At 39.8% G+C, this 23,193-nt stretch overlaps 1 protein-coding gene and 1 long non-coding RNA gene across 26 annotated transcripts in view; one reads left to right on the top strand and one right to left on the bottom strand.

Annotated features, from left to right (window-relative positions):
• The window catches only part of LOC122993349 (muscleblind-like protein 1), a 45,778-nt gene extending 23,223 nt beyond the window's left edge, over nucleotides 1-22,555 (top strand). For 6 of the 25 annotated variants that reach the window (XM_044367439.1, XM_044367438.1, XM_044367437.1 and 3 more), the window contains 10 exons: nucleotides 10,614-10,829; nucleotides 11,029-11,253; nucleotides 12,847-13,086; nucleotides 14,157-14,210; nucleotides 15,470-15,623; nucleotides 16,552-16,587; nucleotides 17,470-17,561; nucleotides 18,031-18,075; nucleotides 18,807-18,878; nucleotides 19,055-22,555. In XM_044367439.1, the coding sequence (XP_044223374.1) occupies nucleotides 10,614-10,829; nucleotides 11,029-11,253; nucleotides 12,847-13,086; nucleotides 14,157-14,210; nucleotides 15,470-15,623; nucleotides 16,552-16,587; nucleotides 17,470-17,561; nucleotides 18,031-18,075; nucleotides 18,807-18,863 (1,119 nt within the window). In that variant the 3' untranslated portion in view covers nucleotides 18,864-18,878; nucleotides 19,055-22,555. The remainder of the gene's footprint in view (nucleotides 1-10,613; nucleotides 10,830-11,028; nucleotides 11,254-12,846; nucleotides 13,087-14,156; nucleotides 14,211-15,469; nucleotides 15,624-16,551; nucleotides 16,588-17,469; nucleotides 17,562-18,030; nucleotides 18,076-18,806; nucleotides 18,879-19,054) is intronic. The other 19 variants (XM_044367442.1, XM_044367444.1, XM_044367445.1 and 16 more) reach the window with 19 other exon arrangements.
• LOC122993353 lies at nucleotides 1,912-8,843 on the bottom strand. The gene is made up of 2 exons (XR_006406384.1): nucleotides 5,750-8,843; nucleotides 1,912-4,919 (listed from the first exon to the last, which is right to left on the bottom strand). It is a non-coding gene; the product is annotated as an uncharacterized LOC122993353 (long non-coding RNA).
• Nucleotides 22,556-23,193: the final 638 nt, after the last annotated feature.

The following is a 23,193-nucleotide window of genomic DNA, read 5'->3' as shown; positions in this document are numbered from 1 at the left end:
TGAATATTTCACTCAATTCAAACATCATATAATTTCAATGAAAAGCTGCAATAAGCTACTAGAGAATATAAGCTATATGATACTGTCAGACAATGTGGAATAAGATCATTTTTCCAATTTAAAGCCACTTAAGGGGAAATAAAAGGATGGATGATAAGGGGTGAAAAGGTTTTTTAGTCTCAATGTACCTTCAGCCTTATAATTGGTTAATTTTTTCCTAATCACATCAATCCATCTCTGTCTTTGACTCTCTCTTTTTTTGACCTTTCTTTCTTGTGGGCTTTTTTTCATTACCTCTCCCATGCAGTCACATATCCAGTCAGTGAGATCACCCATTATCCTCCCATTAGACAGGTGATAGAGGAGCTCGAGGGCACAGCTAGACGCTTAGCTCTACTCTTTCAACACCTTTTCAGGCTGCCCCTCCTTCTCGCCAGCTGTTAGGTCCGTCAGTCAAGTTTACCCTGCCCCTTATCTGCCGAACGTGAAAGAGCTGATGCCAGAAGCTACATGATGATATGCCTGCCGGTGACAGTTGTGAAAGGCACGAAAATGTGAGGCAACAAGGAAAAACATAGTTGATAGCTGTCCATCTCTTTTTCTCTCGCTCAGTTGTTCTCTCTGTGCGACTATCTTGTTTTTTTGTTTTTTTTTAAATGCATTCCTTCTCAGAAACACAGTGTCTGGGCCTGTCAAACCCACGGCGTTGGTTTTAATTACCGTACTTTTTCTCTTTTTTTTTTCTTTTTTTTTTTTTTGATTCACTGTTCCTGATTCCTCTCAATACTCTTTATAAGGAGAGGGGAATAAACTCTATTACAAAGCTCCATAAAACCTAGTTCAAGTTTCATTATGTGATATTCAGCTAAAACTCTAGTAAATTGTTATCAACAGCCAATGTTGTCGACATCTTTGCCAATCAGGATCCATCATGTGTCCTTGTTTTTTTGACCTGAAACAGCGAAACCACCTGAGGTCCAATTAATGTTAGCCCTGATTAGTTTCAAGTGACACACACAAACTGCTTTACTCTGTCTTTACACTTTATGCACCATGTAAACTGTCTCTTACTCATTCTGGCAGCAACTACACAATATATTGCTTTACATAGCATCAGTATCATTAGCATTAATAACAAATAATGCTTAATGGAACAGCTTTAGTCAGTTATATCTAAATGATCAATAACGGCAATGTAATGATTGATTTTTTTTTATGCCTCAGCACCTGACATTTCCATCTTGTTCTCATACTGGTTTACTATTATATGTTCTTATGGATTGATCAGTATCACCAGTTAAAAATCCAGGACTTCCTGACTGGACTTGAGGCTCATTGGTTGGATGTCAGTGTTTAGATGTTGGTTGTTGTAGCTATTCCCCGTTAAATATGATATTCAGACTGTTCACTTATTGACAACTGTAATGATAATAAATATAGATTGTTAAGAAACTTGCAATAGTCCTAATACGATAGAAAATAATCTAGTCATTCATTCCTCTTAATGCTCTCCTGTCTGGATATCAACATCTGTACATAAATTGTGAGGCAAGTGAAAAGCCTCAGAAATAAATTGAATGATCCTACTTCACTGTCAATTTGTTTCTCACTTTTCAAGAAATTTTTTTTTATGAAGAATCAATATTAGGCTAAATCGCTTGTCATACTACAGGAAGAGAGAAAGAAAAAGGGTGAAAACATCCTGTTTCTGCTCGTGCCAAGTCCAAAGGAGATAATCGCACGCAGAAACAGGATTAGGCCAGTTGACAGTGGGATTAGAGCTGTGGATAGGATTACAGTCTTTGAGATAAGATTAGCATAATACATGCCAGATTAAATCTGTTAGAGCTGCAAACCAAATTAATCATAGTTATTACTTTACCACTGATGGAAGAGACTTTTTTGTGTGTGTGTGTGTGTGTGTGTGTGTTTCTACAATCCAGGTGTCACAGAACTGAGGAGGAATCAAACACTGTGCAGATGGTGCTGGTGGTAAGGGTTAGAAAGGGAGAACAGAAAGCTGGGATCAAAGACAGGTGTATAAAGGAGAAAAGGAGTAGTGACATGTCTCTAAAGTTTTTTCAGCTTTTGAAGTTTTAAGACGCATTGCATAGCTGCCACTCTGAAGCTGTAGAAACAAGAATGCAGTCTGCATAAAAGAGATGAGAAAGACAGAGAGACGGGGAAAGCATACAGTATACTTTCTCTTATCTTTCTGTGTGCCTTTATAACGTCTGTTTTATGATCACTTTCCCCTCTTTTTTTAATCTCTCTACAACAAATTTCATCGAATTTTTATTTAATTTTTTTTATTTAGGACTGCAGTTCAATGCTCACCTTAAAGCATGTGCCTGTAATGATTTTAATAAAAACATCTGTAAAATACACAAGTGTGTATAGTGAGGAATTGTAAAAGTACATTTACTATTATTATAGATGATTTCTAAGAAGAACTTTCTGTTCAAGAAAGAGTTAAGGCACTAAAAGCGTAATCTAACCATTAGTCTCGCATGTCACTAGATTAGGTATTTTTAAGTTTGAAATGGCTGATGAAGATAAATGGCAGGCTTTGATCTTCAGCTTGTGAAACACCGAGAAAAGAGCACACCTCAGTCATTTCAGAAACAACAGAGTCGTTATTGACGCCTCACTGCCGCCTGGACCTTGTGATTTCTACGCAATGACTCTTCTTTCTCTCTCCCACTGGGAAGTGTAGCTCGGAGATGATTAAATGAACATTCTCACGCCGCCCCGCGTACTCACACTGCGAGTACTGGATGGCTTTAATGAAGTGCTGCTGCTCAAATCAATACCTGTGCGATCATTATGTTATTACTGATAATGAAAAGTGTGGGACTAACTTTAAGTTAGCCCTCACAGGAGAAGAAGCTCTGCCCTACTGAACAGAGGCTGTGGAGAAAAAAAAAAAAAATTGGCGTAAATAAAGTCACATGAAAGTTTGTTTGTGTGAAAATAGATAGCAAGAGACAGAGAGCAGGGGGATGTCAGGAAAAAAACAGAGAGGTCTAAGTTTGGATCCAGGGCTCCTGTGTACGTGACATCTGACCTGAGGCATTTCTGAGAACCAACACCCTCTCAAGTGTGAATTACTCATGCTGTAGAGCTGCGTGTGCATATGTGTGTAGTCCGTTCACGTAAATAGCTAGGTCTGTGTTTTATGCTGCTGTGACGCATACATATGTAGGTTCACGTATAAACATCAGTCTGCTGTCATTTGCAGTTCGCACCATAGTTCCTTAAATCATTTCCTGAAATCCACTCAAATTTCCCTCCCAAATATCGCCCACAAACGTGTCCTATTTATCTGGCTAACTTTATCGCTCTCTGTGTGGTCTGTGTTGTAGCTGTATTCCAGTCTGTAATCCTTTTCTCTCCGTCGTTGTTTGGTGAGGGTGGTAATGCGGCACCGGGGGCATATTGTAACTATTATCATAGATTAACACTCCCTCCCTCCTTCACATCTCCATAAGCCCCACTGGTCACATCAACTCCCTGACCACTAAGCTGCGCAGCACGGATACACTATGTACAGTGAGTCCCAGCAGGGAGATATAGACATAATCTCAAGGGTATGTGTGTGTGTTCATAGTCTGATATAGAAATGCAATCCACAGCAAGAAACAGCCACATAAGATCCCTGATGTCTTCTTCACCCTCTTCAGCAACTTTGCTGCTAATTTAATGCTGCATTAAGTGACTAAAAACAGAAAGGAAATCAATTGTACTTTAGTGTATAGGGGTATTATTGATTGGGAATAGCTGATTACTTTTTTTGGTAGCTTAATGAAGGCCAGTTTACTTAAGATAAGACACCAACACGTCTACATATTCTTATATAGTTTTTGGACTGCCGTGTTGTCAGTAATTTGCATGCTAGTTCACTGTCTTTCAGGAAATTTCAGTTTACATGCCAAGTAAAATGATCTGCACATTGTCAATATATTGGCCTGACTTCATGTGTTTTATATTTCATGTCATATTTGAGTACACGGTAGACAAAGAGACCAACCGCTGGGTCTGGTCCTTTGAGTCTCTGCTGCTCTCCAGCAGAACAAAGCATCATTCACAGTGTGTGTGTGAGGAGAAAGGGCTTTCATCTCTGTGTATGTTTAGACAGAAGTCACTGGAACGCAGGGCAGAGAACAGTGTAGCTTCACATCACAACCAAACACAACTGAGTCTCACACCATAACATCACACCACAACGCCGGACCATCAAAGATAGGGAAGGAAAGCAGATTGGGATAAAGCGTATCTGTGATTTTAGTGCATGATGAAAGTGGTGATATATGCAGGATACAAATATGCAAGGCTTCAAAACAGTGATACAAAACAAACATAAATCATTTTCCATGTTTTTAATCCCTAAGGCTCAAGGAATTATGAGTGATCTGAGATAGATCTGAGGGGTCGTGACATGTTTTACAGTGTAGCAACCAGAATAAAAAGCATATTTCTGCTACACAGTTTTTTATTTTTCTATGCTTTATTACTAGTGGGCAGTTATACCTCCTCAGGCCTCTATGAATTATTCAAATAAAACTATCTGAAAAAAACAATACTGGTTAAACTGCTAACAGCTCATTAACATTATGCAGACTTTGAGAAGGTGTAGCAGTAGGTGTAGCTTCATTTTAAAAGATCACAAGTCAAAGACCTTGAGAACTATCAGTTTATTGGATATATTATGCTGTTTCCCTTAAGTAGAAACCAGTTTTTTCTTCACCTCTGCACAGCTTCACTCTTCCCCTCTCACAAACACATGTGCATTGATTCATCTCGCTGCATGCTTCATCTCTTCTCCTCGAAAGGATGGGATGCAGCCCCACCCAGCATTCTTTATACATTGGTTCATTGTTTGTTTAAATCCCACACAGTCACAAAAGCAGGGTGTGTGTCTACGGGGTGAGAGAGAGAGAGAGAGAGAGAGAGTTAGAAAAAGAGGGCGATCAGGGTGGGACATGTTTTTGCAACTTATCATCAATCAGACTGCACGGTAGCCAGCGGGATTATTGTTTCCAGTTTGGCCTGGAGTTTGGCAAGTCTGATCTCACCAGGAGAAACACAGACTCATATTAGTATATAAACACAGCCTGGACTGAACTTGGAGAAGGCAGGGAAGGTTCAGTAGAGCAGTGGGGGCACGTGGAGAAAAACGGTGCTGACACAGATGCACACTTTGAAGATATGCATAACATCATATATTATTGTACAGTAGCAAAACTGAGCACTTATTAAATTTTATCGTTTAATTATCGTTTAAAATGAAGGTTAAAAAAAACAAACTGTGAATGACAATGAACAGTGAAAATACATTCTCTTCCCACAAGAGATCTTAAACAATTTGATATTTAATCTAATATCAAAGCAATTACTGTCAGATATGATTTGTTTGTATCACAGGACACTTAAATGTACCAATAGTAAAACAATTAGTAATATTATTAGTATTTTATTAATAGTATTTAATAGTATGTAATATTAATAGTAATTTAATATAATCTACTCTGTATTATTTATCTTTGAATTTTGTCATTTTGTAATTCTAGCCTGCCACAAAACTGATAATTAGCTTGCTGTTATGTTTAAGGCAGCTGCTCAGAAACACACACAAAATGGGAAGTGCCAACTAAGTAAAAACAAAAATAGATTGTTTCAGAAACATACTTTGGTGATGAGGACAAATACATGCAAAATACTGCACTATTACCACATTCACCAGCCTGACCTGACACGGGGGAAATCAGCTAGTGGCATGGATGAATCATTCTGGAGCTGCTCGTCTCATTGTTTTCATCATTTCTGGCATAAGCAGGAGCGATGACAAATCAGTTTATTCCCTAATCACATTCTCATCAGGTATTTTCTCACGGTGCCATGAAAATGTGATTTGAAGCCTTCTATGGGTCTCCGTAGCACATCCAATTTTTAATTTGCATAATTACCTTTAAATTGTGTCGCTCTAATAAGATAATGTAATTCTAGTTCCAGTTCGTGGACCCTCAATGAAGAGAAAAGAGACGGTTAGCAATAAGAAATGTTGAATATATCATTCAGCTGCAGTGAGAATCTGCTTTTTGGTGATGGTTGTGTTAACAGCAGAGACATAAAAAGGCCCACACAGGTGGCGTCTGGATTCCCTTTTCTCTTGGAACAGTTATCGGCTGAGTTCCTGTCAGTGATCGGGAAGATTCTAGGAATCACTGTGTTGTTGAGTGGGAGTGTCTGGCTGCTCTGTTGCCGTGGACACCGTCTCTAGCTGCTCCTCAAGGCCACTGATGTCACAATAACAGTCACAAACATGGTGTGAGGGGCGACGTCTTCCTCTTCCGTCCCTCTGGCTGCATCTCCGTTGCTCTCTCCTCCCTGCATGTCATGACCCACACTACTCACTTCTGCAAGTTCTAAAATTTCCCTGACGCAGCCCAGCTCTCGCCACAGAGTCACTATCACTCTCTCTCTCTCTTTCTCTCTCTTCTGGGACCAGATTTTTTTATTCAAAATGGCTGCCGATGTTGGTAGACGGCTTTCACTTTGGATGATTCGGCAGAATGGCAAATGTAGTAAGCAGGAGTTAAAGCCGCATGTTTATTTCTCAAACATAGCCCTCCCACCTTAACACACACACACACACACACACACACACACACACTGCTGCAGTGGTGAATCCAGCGGTCTACGGAAAGGGTCATATGGGGTGAATGCAACGTGATCCTTCATGCCTTTGCAACTAACCCCCCTCTGCATACACACTCCCACTCACCACTCACGTAACACACACACTCTCACCCTCCCCACACTGCATGCCATTGTCACTCTCTGGATGAGTGCTATTAGAGCCTGCTTTCAGCTCCTCTCCTCTCACACACATCCATGACAAACTCACCTCTGTCAGTGTCAGAATTCCTCTGAATGCCAGCTCAGCTTATGTACACATAGTTTGCATACAACCTTGGATAGACTCCCTTGGTACCTTCATTCCCAATGGGTTGATGAGGAGATTTCATTTGCTTGTTTCTTATGAAGTGAACGCAATATGTGTTGTTTTTTACCTTTTGTTTTTGTATCTTCTATTTATTTTTTATAAATTGTTTTATGTTTTAGTAACCTACATCATGTGATTGTGGCTCCCCCTGCTGGGATAGACCTGTTGTGCCAGTTGTGGACATCTATAATTAACCTCACCTGTGGCTATTGATTGTGAAATTGCCAATACATGTGCTGAAAAAGGATGTCTTGCCCGAGATGTCCGTGTGCTAATGCTGGCCTAGTCTTTCTTTTGCATACAGCCTGGCCAGTCTTGTATGTTAACAGGAGACCTTTACCTCCGCATGGAAAGTTATACACTTGTTGAATGTTGCTTCAATCTATTGATGCAGTACTTAAATTTCCTTTGTAAGTCAAAGTTATTCATGCTTTTAAGCACATTTTTCCATACAGTATAGAAATGTTACATATTCTTTATCTGCTTGCACCATTGCTACATTGAAGGTATATAACACACATAGTGAGTCTAATAGTAAAATCAAACATGCCATATTTGTAAGACTGCACTTTTATGTCAAATGTAACATTGTAGATGGTGTTTGTACCATTTTATATATTTTTGTGTATTTCAGTGTTATAGTTTTGGTATCTTTGAAAATCTCTACTTAAAGGGGGCCTATTATTCACATTTCCAGTTCTATATTTTTATTCTGGGACTCCACTAGAGTAGCTTTACATGATTTGCAGATCAAAAGAAACTACTTATTTATCTTATACTTGCCCTTTATGCAGCCCCTCAGTTCAGCCTCTGTCTGAAACAGGCCATTTTTGTTGTGAAGAGTGGAGCAGAGCAGGTGGACCCAAATGCAGGAGACTGCAGGCAACAGGAACTTGAAGAATAAATCTTTATTCTGGTCTGAGTGCAGGCAGAGCAAAACTGAACAGAACAGAGCAAACGATCCAACAAGACTGAACTGAAAACCAGTACTTAAATACAAACTGAACTAATGAAGGAATGGAGAATGGGTGACTACACAGAGAACAGGGAAGGAGCTGATTAGTTGGGGAAAACACTGGGAGCAGGGAAGAGCTAACGAGGCTGATACAGGGCAGATGTGGAGGGAAAAGCAGTACAGGAACACAGGAGGAAAAACAGAAAACCAAAAACCCAGAAAACATAATAAGTAGGCTCAAGAAAGCCTTAAATGCCAGCCAAAAATGCCAAATGCAAACAAGAATTCACTGTGTGCTACAGAGCTAAGATAATCTGAGTGACATACTAACCCTTAAAGTCCAAAAAATAGATCTATTCTTTTACCCAAAAAAAGAGAGGGGGCAAAAACTCAAACATCACCACATAGATTGTGAATTGCTTGAAAAGCACTAAACCTGGCAGCTCAGTGAAACTAACCTGTAACACATTCTCTAAACAATCTGGTCAAAACAAACATCCTCATTCTTAACCAAATGAAGGCAAAAGTATTTCAGATCTCACTTCAGATCTGTATGCTCTTCCAATTGAGCACATGTATTCCAAACAAGGCAGTAAAATGTCAGGACACAGGTTCAATGCAACAAGCAACAGTATCTCATCTGTCCTTCTCCCACTCAGCCCAGTCTAAACAGACAGGGAGAAAAGTCTGAGGGCATCTGGTGGACTGGTGAAGAATGGCAACTAAAGGACATAGAGCCTGTGACATATTTTAGCTCCTGTCTCTTTAAGGCCCCCCTCCTGATGAGACCACTTGATTCAGATTGGCCAGCTTCAGGGAGTCTTAGGAAGGGGCAGACATATCAGAGTCATGTTAAGTTACTGCTGATGAAAACCCAACATTTCTTGCTTTTGCTGCTTCATATTAAAAACCTTTAAATGACTAAATATTGATAGCGGTCGCTATTGTTCAATAAAAACAGTTCTACACAACAAGATATGGAGATATTTGGAGCTATTTGTTCAGCGTATCAGTTAGAAATAATGCAGGGAGGAATAATACAAGCAGAAACAGCCACAGTGAAATGTTTGATGAAGAGCTGCAGGCCAGCATACCTCCAACAGGTACAACTTATTTTACTTTGCCCTGCTGTGTAATGGAAAAACACTCACAGCGTGCCAGCTCGACTCGAGTCATGGCTCGCCATGAATACCCCCAAAACAAAGGAAAAATGCCAAACGGAGCAGTGAACTCGCGTGTTGTGCCTGGAGCAGATGACCTAATCAAGAAATCTATCATGAGTTGACGTCAGCTTTGGATAAGTATAATAGGTCTCCTCTAAGATAGATAGATACATAGATAGACAGATATATTTTTATTGCTGTCACCTGCTTTGTTCAGCACAATCTGAAATATTAAAAAAGACATCCAATGACAACTTCATATAGCAACTTCAGACAAGTGGACAAAAAAAAAAATCTTAAAGAGGCCCCTGCGATTTAAGTATGCTTCTTATGCCTGCACCCCCCATCCCCCTTTCCTCTTGCACCTGTCTGGTGCTCCAGTGTCAGTGAAAGTGAAGGAGGCGGGAGAGGGGAATGAAGTCATGACAGAGTATTGAGATGAATCCCAGGGGGGGGCAGCTCTGTCAGCGAGGGAAAGCACAGGCTGCCACAGTCAGCTCAGCTGTGCCACAGGGCTGAAAGTAAATACATGTCTTTGCTAAACTGTGGACGAATTTGTGTGTGTTTGTCTTACGTCTGCATGATGTGTGTGGCCCACCTGTTATATGAGCATGACCCCGATGTGCACGCATTGAAATGTATGCATTCTTGTTCGTGAAAGAATGTGCGTGTGTGTCAGACTTTCTTCCTAGACTCCTCCCCTCCAGACTGAAGGTATAATTGGATACTCACAGCAGGCAGCAAAAAGGGATCCCTGTCTTAGATAATTATTTGAAGGCTTTGAAGTGTGACCTCTGGATGACTGCTGATACAATATATAGGGATCATATGAGTGGACAGTATTTATAGCATCAGTCAGACATGTAGCTAAGCTGGACGTCTGGAGAGCAGCGCAACAGTGTCAGTCATGACCTCCTGGGGCAAGCACACATACAAACACACACACACACGTACACATATCCCTGCAGGGACTGACAGAAATGGCAAGCTGTTAACAATTAGTGCTAGACTCAGCCCAGACCTAATGTGAATCTGAGTGTCTGATATTGAGCTAGGTATAAACAAGGCAGCATGCTTTGATTTGGCCTTCTTACAAAAAACACATCCCCACAATCCAGCATTTTCAAAATCTTTGTTGGCACAAACACGTGACAAACATTGAAATGGAAACAAAAAATACAGATCTGCTTGTTTTCTGCCATATTCACTTGGATTATTTTAATAAGTCCACATGGAGGGATGACATGAACTAATGGAGTACTGCAATAACACAGTCTAGTCTGGAAAAACAGTATAGACCTGCTCAAATGATGACTTCGCAAATAAGCTTCATCAACTTAGAGACTTCATGAGCCATGAAATTTGTATCTGAGATCCTCTCAGAACAACTTTACCCGAGCTGTTTACCAAATTTCCAATGTGAACCCATGCTAACCTGTAGAATATCTCTCATTCTGACTCTGTTGTCACTTCTGCGTACCTCTTTCAGGGCCGTTGTTCCAGGGAGAACTGCAAGTACCTGCACCCTCCTCCGCACCTAAAGACCCAACTGGAGATCAATGGCAGGAACAACCTGATCCAGCAGAAGAACATGGCCATGTTGGCCCAGCAGATGCAGCTCGCCAATGCCATGATGCCTGGCACGCAGCTACCACCTATGGTGAGAGGACACACACGTATGAACACACCACAGCTACTGCCCACGGTGAGACCACATACATGTAAAAGCTTACACAGATACAGCTCCTTCACTGTCTGCGTGGCTCTTTCAATCTTTTGGTTTGTCTTACCATCAGTCCCTCTCTTTCTCCACACAAAAACCTCACAGTCAGTGGTTTATGCACCCATTTTATCCACAGTAATTTCATTTCGCCATCTTTACTTTGCTCTCCCTGAACCTCCAGCCCATGTTCTCGGTGACCCCAGGCCTGGCCACCAACGCCAGTGCAGCAGCAGCAGCTGCAGCCGCAGCCTTTAATCCGTACCTGAGCCCTGTGTCACCAGGCCTGATGCCCCCAGAGATCCTGCCCAGCACCCCTGTCCTCATGGCCTCCAGCCCCACTGTCAGCCAAGTCCCCAATGCTGCCGCTGCTGCAGCCCAGAAACTGCTGAGAACAGATAGACTTGAGGTAACTAACTGACTGGTTTTCTGAATATTTTGTTTTGGAGTGAGAATGCATTATGTGCTAGAGAATCAACCCACTCCTTCCAAAAAAATCCAGGAAAACTCTAATAAACTCCATTTCATGATGTATTTCTTTCTTGGTGGGAGTGGAGTCACCCAGGATGATAATGAGCCTGTAAACAGGACAAGTGCTGTTAACAAGTGGTTTAACAAGCAGAAGAAAAACACCAGCCTTTATTGTACTTGTCCAAACTGCATTTGAAAGCGCTGAATCATAATATTAATAGCAAGTATTATGCAAAGTAGAAGCTAATTAAAGGAAAATAAAAATTCAACTGTCAGAAGTTTAACTATTGTATTTCGTAAGTTTATGATATGGAGTGCAGAGTTGTTTTGTAATTAATAGTTTACTGCTTTGTAAAGAGTTGTTTACCACTTAATCTGCGTCGTATAGTTGCAGTACAGTTTGAGCTTTCCTACAACATCATTCACAAAGTACTTTTAAGACAAATACCAGATAATGAGCCTGAACTTGCTGAATATTTATTTGAGCGGAGAGATCAGTAATTATTTCCATGGCACTTGTGACGGTAAAGCAACAGCAAAGGAATAAGTGATTGTTAAGGTTTTACATCAAGACAATAATTCTTAATTTTTGCTGCACAGCATTTTTTGTTTGCCTACTTTTTCATTGGAATAATGAAAAATGCTACAAAACAAGAAAGTAAAAATAAAAAATGCAAGGTACATCGTCTAGAAGCATCTGTGTGTGTGTGTGTTTGTTTATCAGGGCTTACACGTTGTAGACTAATTTCCTCTTTCAAATCAGACCACAAAATCAGAAATCTAAGCATAAATTTACCTGTTTGCTTTATTTTATGTATAGAGCACACATTTATGTACGTTTAACCATACACTGCTGACACATGTAGAGCAGAACAGCAGAGCTGATGCCCAAGACATTCATGATACCTCTGATTTAAAAGAAAGTGCTGCCCTCTGGTGTCTCATATATAGACTTCAAAAACTGTCTGAGACTCACACTCAAACAAACATCACAGCTCTTCTTAAAGAGGAACTTAATCATAAGATTCTGTCTATTGTGTTCAAGTTTTATAAGCCTAAGGTAAAGTTCTGTAAAGCCATGACTTTCCTCAGTGTAATATCCATTCTAACCCTAACCTTAACTTTATAACGTATCTCGCAGTTCCAGTTAAACAGGAAATAGACCGTATATATATCTGCATAGATCTTGCGCTGATGTAAGAGGAAATTGTAATGAGGCAGGCCCAGAGATGCCTGAAATGTTTTATACAGCAGGAAGAATATGATCCTATGAAGCAGTTTTATCTATAATTGGAGTTCAAGTCTCATGCATTTTTAAGCTTAATGGATTTTTGTAACTGTACACCCACTATAATGGCAAAGTAAAGGTTTGATGAGTCATAGATGATATATATTCTGCATAAAGACTCAAATACACAAAGCAGCATATGTTCTATATGGGAGTTTTCTTGTACTGTATTCACATACTATGCTGATTTTGTTGGTAACTCCATATCTTTTTATTATTTCTCTCATCTCACTCTGTTTTTAGGTGTGTCGGGAATATCAGAGAGGAAACTGCTCTCGGGGGGAGAACGACTGTCGCTTTGCCCACCCTGCAGACAGCACCATGATCGACACCAACGACAACACCGTCACCGTGTGCATGGACTACATCAAGGGTCGGTGCTCCCGGGAAAAGTGCAAGTACTTCCACCCGCCGGCACACCTGCAGGCCAAAATTAAGGCTGCACAGCACCAGGTGAACCAGGCCACAGCCGCCGCGGCCATGGTGAGCAATCTAGACAAGCGTAGTCACACTCGTTCACACCCACACAACGGACTAGCAAGTCATTTTGAGAACGTTTTTACATCAGGGCTATGATTCTCATACTACTATAAATCAGCCACCCAGTAGGGACTTTGCTCTGTGGGTCATACTCACATACATTTTTTTGAAAGTATCTCACGTTCCTAGTTGTAGCTTTTTCAGTTCTGCTTTTTGCAAGGTCAGATGTGAAAGGTCTGCATGTTTGTTTTGGGTAAAATCTGCTCAGAACAGGATGATATGAAGAAGGATCAGACAATGGTACATTATGACTGACTGCATTTAGCTTTTTTTTTCTTCCTGATGTGACCAAATGATTGTCTCATTCCTTGTTCATCTCATCCCAGACCACAAGCAGAGAGTCAGTTCCTCTCTTTATCTCTCTCTGATGGCCTGGTCGTGTTTGTGACTCCCATTGTTTTGTGCTTCCTATCTATTACTTCTCTTCCTCTTGACATTATTAAAAAGGGTTCATTGTGCTTTCAGGCCTGTCTCGCAGTAACTGCACCTGTGAATAATAGCACAGCCACACACTGTCTGTTGATTAAAGTGTTTTCTACATGCTTTTATTGACATAGCGAGGCAGAGAGCTTGGGGTGAATCATTGTAATGTGACACTGACTATGATGTGCGCAGTGAAATAGAAACCTGTAAATTGTTGCTTCCATATCATTTTCTGTCCTATACAAATACTGAATTCCACTTGAAGTAATGATTGAATAATTTTCTCATTGCTATATTCATCCATCTTTGTGTGACAATAACTAATGTAGATTGGTAGTTATCATTGATTATTGATGATCATTTAACTGTTGAGCAGTAGAGCTAGTGTCCACACTGTGCATGCCTTAGTCCTGTTATCCCCTTGTATATTGCATTCCAATGATTTGTTTTTTTATTTGTTTTTGTTTTTTCTCACCTATACCCAAACTGCACTGCTGCCCCCATGATGCACCTCTGCTTGCTGGTTTATGTTAATGCGCTTGAACCCCATTGGCCCATTGCCATCATGTGCTCGCTGCCTGCTAATTAAGACTCAGTCGGCTGTCAAATCACTGAAGCGACCCCTCGACGCAACCTTTGACCTGGTACTATGACCTTTCACCTTTTAGCTTGGCATGTGGCTTTGTTGTAGAGCAGTGTTTTTAACCAAAGATACCTAGCTATTTTTGTTGTCTTTGTCTCAGTGCAATGTCTGTTTTTCCTCCTGTTGATCTGTCATTATTGCTCGTGATAAAATGATTGTGGCTTTTTGGGGGGGGAAGAAGGGGGGTTAAGATTGCATCCGACCCCCAAAACAACTTTCAACTTTCACATAGATGTCACCTCAAACACAAATTCAAACGTGGAATTTGTGAGAAGGAGCCACAATCAATTCATCACCTGTAGCTTATTTAACAAAAGTCAGTGAGGGCTAGGGAAGTAGAGCTTTTATAATGGTGGCATGGCTTCAGTCTTATGTCCAAGTCAGTGGTCAGTGTTGTGGAGCAGCTCAAAATCAACTGTGTGCATGTATGTGTCGCTAGTGCATGTCAGATGGATAAGGGTGGGGCTAAGAGGAACAGTCTTTAAAATCATACAGGGGTGATCCCACCATAACAGATGATTACAGTTCAAATGATAGTTCACTCCCATCATCAAATCTTGTCACAGATATTCAGACCTCAAGAATGGCCTCATGTCGAGATAAAATCCACATGTGGTGCGCTTTACGGTGTAAATATTGACACCGGCCAAATTTTTTTTTTTTTTTTTTTCACAACTGACTTTTGTCCCTTGGCCTGAGACCATTTTTGACATTTGTCTGAGAGTGAACCATCACTTAAACATGGCTTACACAGTTTATCATGGAGCTAGCAGTGCAGCCTCCCTTTCTCTGTGCTTCCTACCTGTTCCACCTCTTGTTAGCAGCCTTATTGTTTTAATAGTTAATGCTTGCTTATGTTGCATTTAGTCAGCCCTAGGAGTACAAAGTTAATAATCCAAGTAAGCTTCCTGATAAAATAATGAATACATGAATGCTTGTTAGCCAGTAGCTCCAGTACGCACCATGCTCCTGCTTGTGTAGTACTTGTGTCAGACTGCTGCTTGCTTGCTACTGATGATGATATGATGATATTGTTGTTGTACACACAAGGATGTTGTAATGCTGTTTCTATGATGTCCTCTAACGTTATGTACCTTTTTTTGTTTTCTTTCCCGTTTTTTGCCTCTTTCCAACACACTCTCTCTCTCTCTCTCTTTCTCTCTCTCTCTCTTTTCCACGCACCTCTCTCTCTTTCTATCTCTTTTTTTTTTTTTTTTTTAATTTTCTTTCTCACTGACCTCCCTCCATCTGGCTGGGCAGGGCATCGCCCCTAGTGTCATGGCTCCCCTGCCAAAGCGGGCAGCCCTGGAGAAAGCCAACGGGGCCTCTGCCATGTTTAACACCGGCATGCTCCAGTATCAACAGGCCCTGGCCAGCATGCAGTTTCAGCAGCAGGCTGCTTTCCTCCCATCAGGTATGGCTCCAAAAGCAAACCACAGCTAGTGCTCTGACCACCCAGAGGATGCCTGGATCAGTCTAACCTGGCTCCCGCTTGGCTTTGGTTGGACAGATTACAGTTCAGAACATTGTGGACCATCTATCCAACTTAGTTGTTTTTTTTAATTCTTTGGATAGAGGAAGATAGTCAAAAGCTCTAGATTTTATTGAAGGTTTGAATTAAGTGCCATTTCTTATCTCAAAGTGCAGATCTGTGCAGTTTAAAGACTAATGATGCTTCAACAAATTTGTGCATTATGCTTTGTATGGCATTGCATGGCCACTTTTTAGTAAGAATGAGTTAGAACATCTATCCGCCTACTAATTGCCTTAATATTACAAGCATATGCAGGCTGAGTGAGGAAGGGATGGATGTTTGTAAGAGAGAAGATATGTTTTCTAATTTCTTAGATTAAAGTGTCCATGGTGTGGTCACTGAGATAACATAGCTGGGGCTTTGGCTTGAGCTGGGATGAACAGGGCTGGACGGGTTGGTTAACGGTTGGTTATCTTACGCCTCAGTTTGGCAACAAACGGCAGGCTGCAGAATCTGGCTTCTGTACACATTCGCTGTTTTCCTCTCTTCTGTCTAGAGTGTGTATATAATGTTTAATACTTAATAGTCACAATCATAACAACACTATCGCTCTCTTGATGTATTACGCATTCATATGCATTACACTTCAGACAAAAGTTTAGATCCTAGACTCTCATTTGATTAACAGATTGCCTGATGATGAGTTCACACCTTCGCCTTTTTTTCCTATCACTGATGATTGTCCAAGAGATATTAACCTTTTTTTCCCACCTTATCTCTCCCCCTCACTCTAACGAACCTTGTGATGGGCTGTTTTGATTTCTCTTCCCTATCCAATCCACTTCCTGTTGCACTGCATGATGGGCAGGCTCAATATTGTGCATGACACCTGCAGCCAGCGTTGGTAGGTTCCAGCTTTCCTTCTTCAGTTATCTGTAACCTCATGTCTGTGACTCGCACGCCATCAAAATCTAACCAGCACAGCTAAAGCTACTCTGTGAAATTTACTGCACGTGTCAGAAGGAGCTTCTGACACAGCAGCACTTTGTGATTTTTAAATGGGTTTTGGTGACCTGAGAGTCACTGTTTTGGTTGCGTGACGATACTTTTTTGTGATTTGAAGCATAAACAAGAGTCCACGTAAGAAAAGACAAATATTGTGACAATTAAATGTTGTATATTACCTGTGTTCCAGCTGTAGTCATTCATTATATTAGTTTAACTGACCTTTGTTTGTTAATTTTTCTATGTACACTTAATTGCTTGACTTCGTTCTCATGCTCGTTCTCAACTTGGCTTTTGGCTGGTCTAACGTGACACCTGTTTAAACCCCTTTTAAAACCATTTAAAAACTGAGGGAGTTCAATTATAACCTTCCCCCTTATCTCCTCTGCCATGATGTACTTAAATCAGCACTTTATTATTCATATGTTAATTGTAATTGCTTGTAGAACTTTTTTTAAGTTAGCTCTTATCTGGTGTTCATCAAAACAGTACATTATTGGTCATTTCATTGCTAACAGTACACACAAATGTGGAAGTAGGCTGCAGCTGTCGAGTTCTCAAATCACAAGACCTCTTATCAGCGCCGGCAGAGGGAAGAAAGGGAACCAGTTAAATCGAATCCCTCTCTGACTCCCTGTCTCTCTCTTTGTCTCTCTCTCTCTCTCTCTCTCTCTCTCTCTCTCTCTCTCTCTCTCTCTCCTTCCTTCATTTGCCTGGTGTGTATGTGGCTACACTGCTCCTCTGTGTATTTTTGCTTACATGATTTTCCCTCCAAAAAAAGTTCCCATGATGCACGGTGGTACTCCAGTCTCTGTGTCTGCAGCCACCACATCTGCCACAAGCGTTCCCTTCGCAACTGCCTCCACCAATCAGGTTTGCACCTCTACCGCCTCAGTCTCTCTCTCTCTCTCTCTCTCTCTCTCTCTCTCTCTCTCTCTGTCTCGCTCTTTCTCTCACTCTCTCTCTCTCTTTCTTTCTATCTCTCTCTCTCTCTTTCTCTCTCTCTCTCTCTCTCTCTCTCTCTCTACCTCATCTCTGTCTTTCAATGCACATGGACGATCTGGGGATGCTTGTGTCTTACAGCGAGGGGTGGGTTGCGTAAAAGGCGGTACTCCCTCTTGTTGGCCTACACTAGAGTCCAACATGTATTCATGTATACACATATCATACTGTGACAAGTTTTTACACATTTTGTTTTCATTTTAACGATAAGCACCATATTGTAGCTTCATACATTTAGAATATATATATATATATATCTGTCTTTCTAGAGAAACATACTGTATTGCATTTAATGTGTGCCCTCATTGTAACCTCAATTTTTGTCCTTTCCCATTTTGAGGACTCTTCCTTATCAAAGTTGACTACCAACGAATACATGCAATTGGTATGTATGAGGTAGTTTTTTTCCACATTTTTTTAGAGCCATTCGCACAGCTTGTCGCTATCTGTGCCCTTTGGTGCTTGGCTTTTTTTTTTCCTTTTTTTCTTTTTTCGCTGCTGCTTCCAGCACGTAAAGCAAAGCTTTACCATGTTCCACATGTTATAAAGCTGGACATACTCATTATTTAAGTCATAAAAGTTATAAAACCAGTCTGTAAAAATATTTGCAAAGTTTTGATTTCAGTTCTGTTGAAGGCATTTTGTAAGCAGCTAGCTACATTGCACAATTTCATTTTACCAATGAAAAGAAGGGCAGGATGAATCATCATGTTACTTTTCTCGGTTCAAGACCAGTTTTCTGCATTTTATTGAGGTGTGCAGGTCAACAACATGGAGGACTTAGGTTTGCATGGGGGAGCCACCTCACTGACAGTTTCACTTTGTCCCCCTCACCCTTCCCTTCCCCGCCATCCTCCTCTTCCCCCTCCCTGCTGTCCAGAAGTGTCTGTTGATTCTTATCAACACATCACGTCTGAACAAATTGTGCCACAACTGTAGCCAAATTGCTTTTTCTATCTTGTCATGTCCGTCCTTTTTCAGCAGAGAACTCATCTTAATGTAAGAAGATGTGGTTAAAACGTGTTGATCAGTGTTCGTGTTGTCGGCCGACGTCCGCTTAGAGTGTTTTTCGGTTTGGGATTCTTCATTTAATCCCTTTCTGTTTTCTACCCCCAGATTCCAATAATATCTGCAGATCATCTGAGTAGTCACAAGTACTTGACTCAAATGTAGTTCCTCTCAAGAACAGTGAGTTCCTATTTCAATCCTCACATTCTCTCTATTCATTTCAGAGTTTGTTTAATTTTTATGAGTCATATTATCTCTGGTTTAAATGTTCTTTGATTTTGTGTGCACATAGAGTACAACTTGTGATCAGTTTTTGTGTTTTTTTTTGTGTGTGTGAAATCCTTCATCTCTTACAGATCAAATGAATGTGTGCTGGCACCGTCCAAGCCAAAAGAGTTCAGCCTTTATGTACATAACCTTCAGAATGTCAAGCAATGGGACGAGGAGGGTCTGCCATCTCTTAGCCGCTCCACGGCGATGGTCTCATCACACGTGTAAACATCAAGGGTGCAACACATGATCTGTGCCATCTTCCCACATATCAACGTCAAGAAGAATTTGTTCTCAAATTCAACGTCCAGCCGAGAGAAGAGGATATCTTGGTGCCGGGGTCAGTGTGTTTTTCCCTCTGTGGGAAATGTTCACACTACATCTCTGCGTCTGACTAAATCATAGCACTCAATTCGTTCTAATTATTATTATTATTATTATTACTGCACGCACAGAAGGTCAAGACCGTGGTTGCATAAAGCGACATACCGTGCTGGTACGTTAGTAGACCAAGATTTTTCTTTCCTTTTTTTTTTATTTGTTCTGTTTAATTTTTTAATCAATAGCCATATTTCATAGTTTACAAGTGAAATGCAAACATGCACCTTGAATTTGAATTGAAATAAAGGCACAATAATTTTAACAGGAATTTTATTCGCCAAAATAATTAGGCATGTACAGTATTGTGTTTTTACGGCTACTAGTAAAACTAGATGTTGAAATGAGGGTCTTGGACATATGAATGTTCTGGGTAAACCAACATACCTGTGTACCTTGAAAGCACAGCCAGGCTAGCTTTTCTCACCTTGTCATGTGCCATCAAGGCCATACAGCTAAAACCAGAGTGTTATCTCAGCAGTGTTATTTGTTTACCGAAGGTAAAAAGTTTTGTATGGCTCTTTTTTGTATTGTTTTGTTTTTAGAATCTCCATGGTGAGTGTTTTGTTTTGTTTTTTAACGTTTTTTTTTTTCATTTAATTAATCAGTTTTAGAAATGGGTTTCTCGCCAAATTTTTTTTGGATGTTTTCTTTTTTTCTTTTGAAATCAAAAATGGAGGGTTTTTTCTAAAGTTTGTCATACCTCTTTTCATAGACTAGAGTAAGTGTTGTTTTTGTCTGTTGGGATTAAATTGTTGCTATAGTCCATCGACTCTAAAGCCTGGTGAAGAAGAGGGTGTAGCTTCAACTGACATTGCGTTACCTTGTTTCCCTTCTTTTAAAGAGGAGCTACTCTAAAACTGTGTTTGTAAGAAGCACTGTTGAGCCATGTGTTGATGGGAATTCAAAACAACAGACCCAAAGGTCTATTAGGTCATTTAAACCACATGTGCACTTGAATGATTGTTTGTCTGGTCACCCTGTTGTAATTTCACCACCCATAACCAAGTGAACTTTCACTTTTGACGAAATACAACACATTTAATTTTAGGATTAATTTGTATTTCCAAGCAAAACACGAGAGTTCTTATTCACTCGCAGATCTGACTACGGAAACCAAAGCACAGTTTTTCTCTCAATCGCTAAGGATTACAAATGCATCTCTCTTAAACAATTAAGGAAACATGTTTATCTTTTTTCATTCATCTGTCAGTTTTATGATCACATCCCTTCTCTGTTTTCACAAAGGTGTGTAGTGTGTCTTTACCGATTGTAATGTACCTAACAAAGCCTTAGATTACAATTAATGGGTCCCAACCCAATCAAATGTACTTTCAATCACCACGCAGGTAAAGAACACCAATGATGTTTTATAGTTCCCTCACATGCCGCTTATGATCTTTTTTTTCGTTCTTTCTCTCTATGTAAAAGTAACAATTACTCTCTTAAATTTCATTGAACTTATGTGTTATGTACTACTTAAGGATTTGAATCTATTTGAGATATGTAGTTGTAGATTTTTCTTTTTTTGCCTTACTATATATTACTTGACAACATTGATATAGCCGTTGTAGATTTTGAGGTAGTATGACATTCATAACTTTTTCAAACCATATAAATGATAATGTGTTGAGTCAGTTTTAAATATTCACTTCATTCATATAGCTGGATGTCTTTTTCAGTTGATGTTATATTATCAGATAATTTTGTTGATGAAAGACCTTTTTGATACAAGGAATGAGATCAATTAATTTGCTGCGACTGCAGCATCTCTGAGTAGACAAAAAACTAACGTTTTAACCAACTTAAAATTACATTTAACTTTTAAGTCAAGATCATGTTTGAAAATATATTGTATCGAAATATAGATTGTCCATGTTTTAGAGTAAAAATTGTTTTCTACTGTATCCATTTCAAAAAGATATGTACTTTTGTTTGAATATTTCTTAAGTTTGCCCTGAATGTCAGGCCAAAACGAGCAGTGAGATTGACGGGTGTTTGGATGTTTGGTGGATAGTGAGATTAGGAGCGAGAAAGCAAAGACTTTCCCGGACTGGTGAAGTCAGAAATGCTGCAGATGATGAGTTCTAACCTAAGGGACGAAGGTTGACTTTTTGCACTTCTGTATATAGTCAAATGAACAGAGAAAAAATGTGTATCATATTGAGATATTATTTTGAATAAAAAAGATCTATAATTATAAGGAATTTTGTTAGATTAATTTAAATTCTTAAATTAGAAGACCAGCTAAAAAATTGCTTGCAAAGAAGGGCACTAGTTTCTTGGCCAATGCATTCAGAGAAAGCTATGCGCTGTTTGTCTTATTTTATCAGTGGCTAGTATTGCCAGGGAATGTTGTAGGGGAACAGATATCCCCATGTCATGCTAACTTCACCCCTCAAATGATGCCCATATATCATTTGTTGGACTTGGTCATGCAGTATTGCTGCTCCCATGGTACAGTTGATACATGAATCTATCAAAATTTGTATTCTATTATAGTTTGATTTGACTGCATGTAAAAGTACAAACACGTAAACAAAAGAAACTGCGTAGTTATGTAAGGAAAGATAACACATTCAGATTACAGAATACACAATAATACATACAGTAGATAACATCCACAGTGGGGAGAAATAATACTTCAACAAACAAGTCATCTTACTCTTGTGTGATCAAACATTTTCCAAGCAAACATGTTATTTAAAGAATGGTAAAATATTAGCACTCATCCACCCCAGATACTTTCTCATAGCCATATATTTACAGTCGACACTGACTCACGGGAAGTTGTTCCTGCTATCATAGCTGTGCACTCAGCAGGTGAAGGCTCGCCACACCAAATGCACATTTGGCAAATTAGTCATTGAAATGAATGTAACAGACGTCGGTCGACATCAACATATGTCTGACTCGAGGCTGCTGTATAGTCGCTATAGAACCAAAGCACCATTTTCTCCAAACCAGATGTTCAGTCTCTTGGCTGAAACCAAGGTTTCTCTTCCCTGCTGGGGGCACACGTACGCTTTGAATGCTTTTTACTTGTAAGTGCAACCACCAATTACGTATTTGCTAACAGTTGCCACACAATAATGTACTATTCTGTCTTCAGATTTGTTTATGCACATTTTATTGTTGCCATAATTGACTCTTGCTGTATGGATGAAAAAAAATCTGAATAAAACAATATTTGATTTGCTCATGCAACAGTTATGTGGTCACTGCTTTTCTGTTTACTGAATGTAAAATCAAGTCTTATTTCATTTTTATATGGAGGAGATAATGTAGGGCTTCACCTTGAGGGCACAGTGTCATCAAGACATTAATTCTGGAGCAGCTCCATAGAGACTGACGTATGACAGATGTGGAACATTACATTTATTGTGCTCAAGGCAGTTTTAACGAGATTGTGTGAAAACTGATAATATTGCTGCTAAAAGAAGCCCATGTGAGCTCCCGACAAGCCTCCCATTGTAATGTATGTAACATGTTAGTCAAGAATAGGCACCTAATTCTTACAATGAGCAAAACAATTGGCCTGCTTTTACTCCCAAATTGATTGATATGTCTTTTTAATACAACACAAAGACTAAATCTTTACACTTTCTCTGTGGTTTTATTTTTTATGATCATTAGATGGTGAAGAAAAACTAAACTTGTGACAAATATAAAACGTGAAAGTGAATGTCAGATGAAAGTCACAGACCAAACTGTGTCATCTCATAACCACAAATGGAGGAAGTGAATGATGATAATTACAGACTGCTGATCTTTTTAATCACTAAATATGTTTTGAAGCTCACACAGCTCTAATAAGATTTTGTCTAAACTGAAGATTGCTACATTT

Source organism: Thunnus albacares, chromosome 12, assembly GCF_914725855.1.
Source record: "Thunnus albacares chromosome 12, fThuAlb1.1, whole genome shotgun sequence".
Classification (NCBI taxonomy): Eukaryota; Metazoa; Chordata; class Actinopteri; order Scombriformes; family Scombridae; genus Thunnus; species Thunnus albacares.
This window is presented reverse-complemented; position numbering and strand designations above follow the sequence as displayed.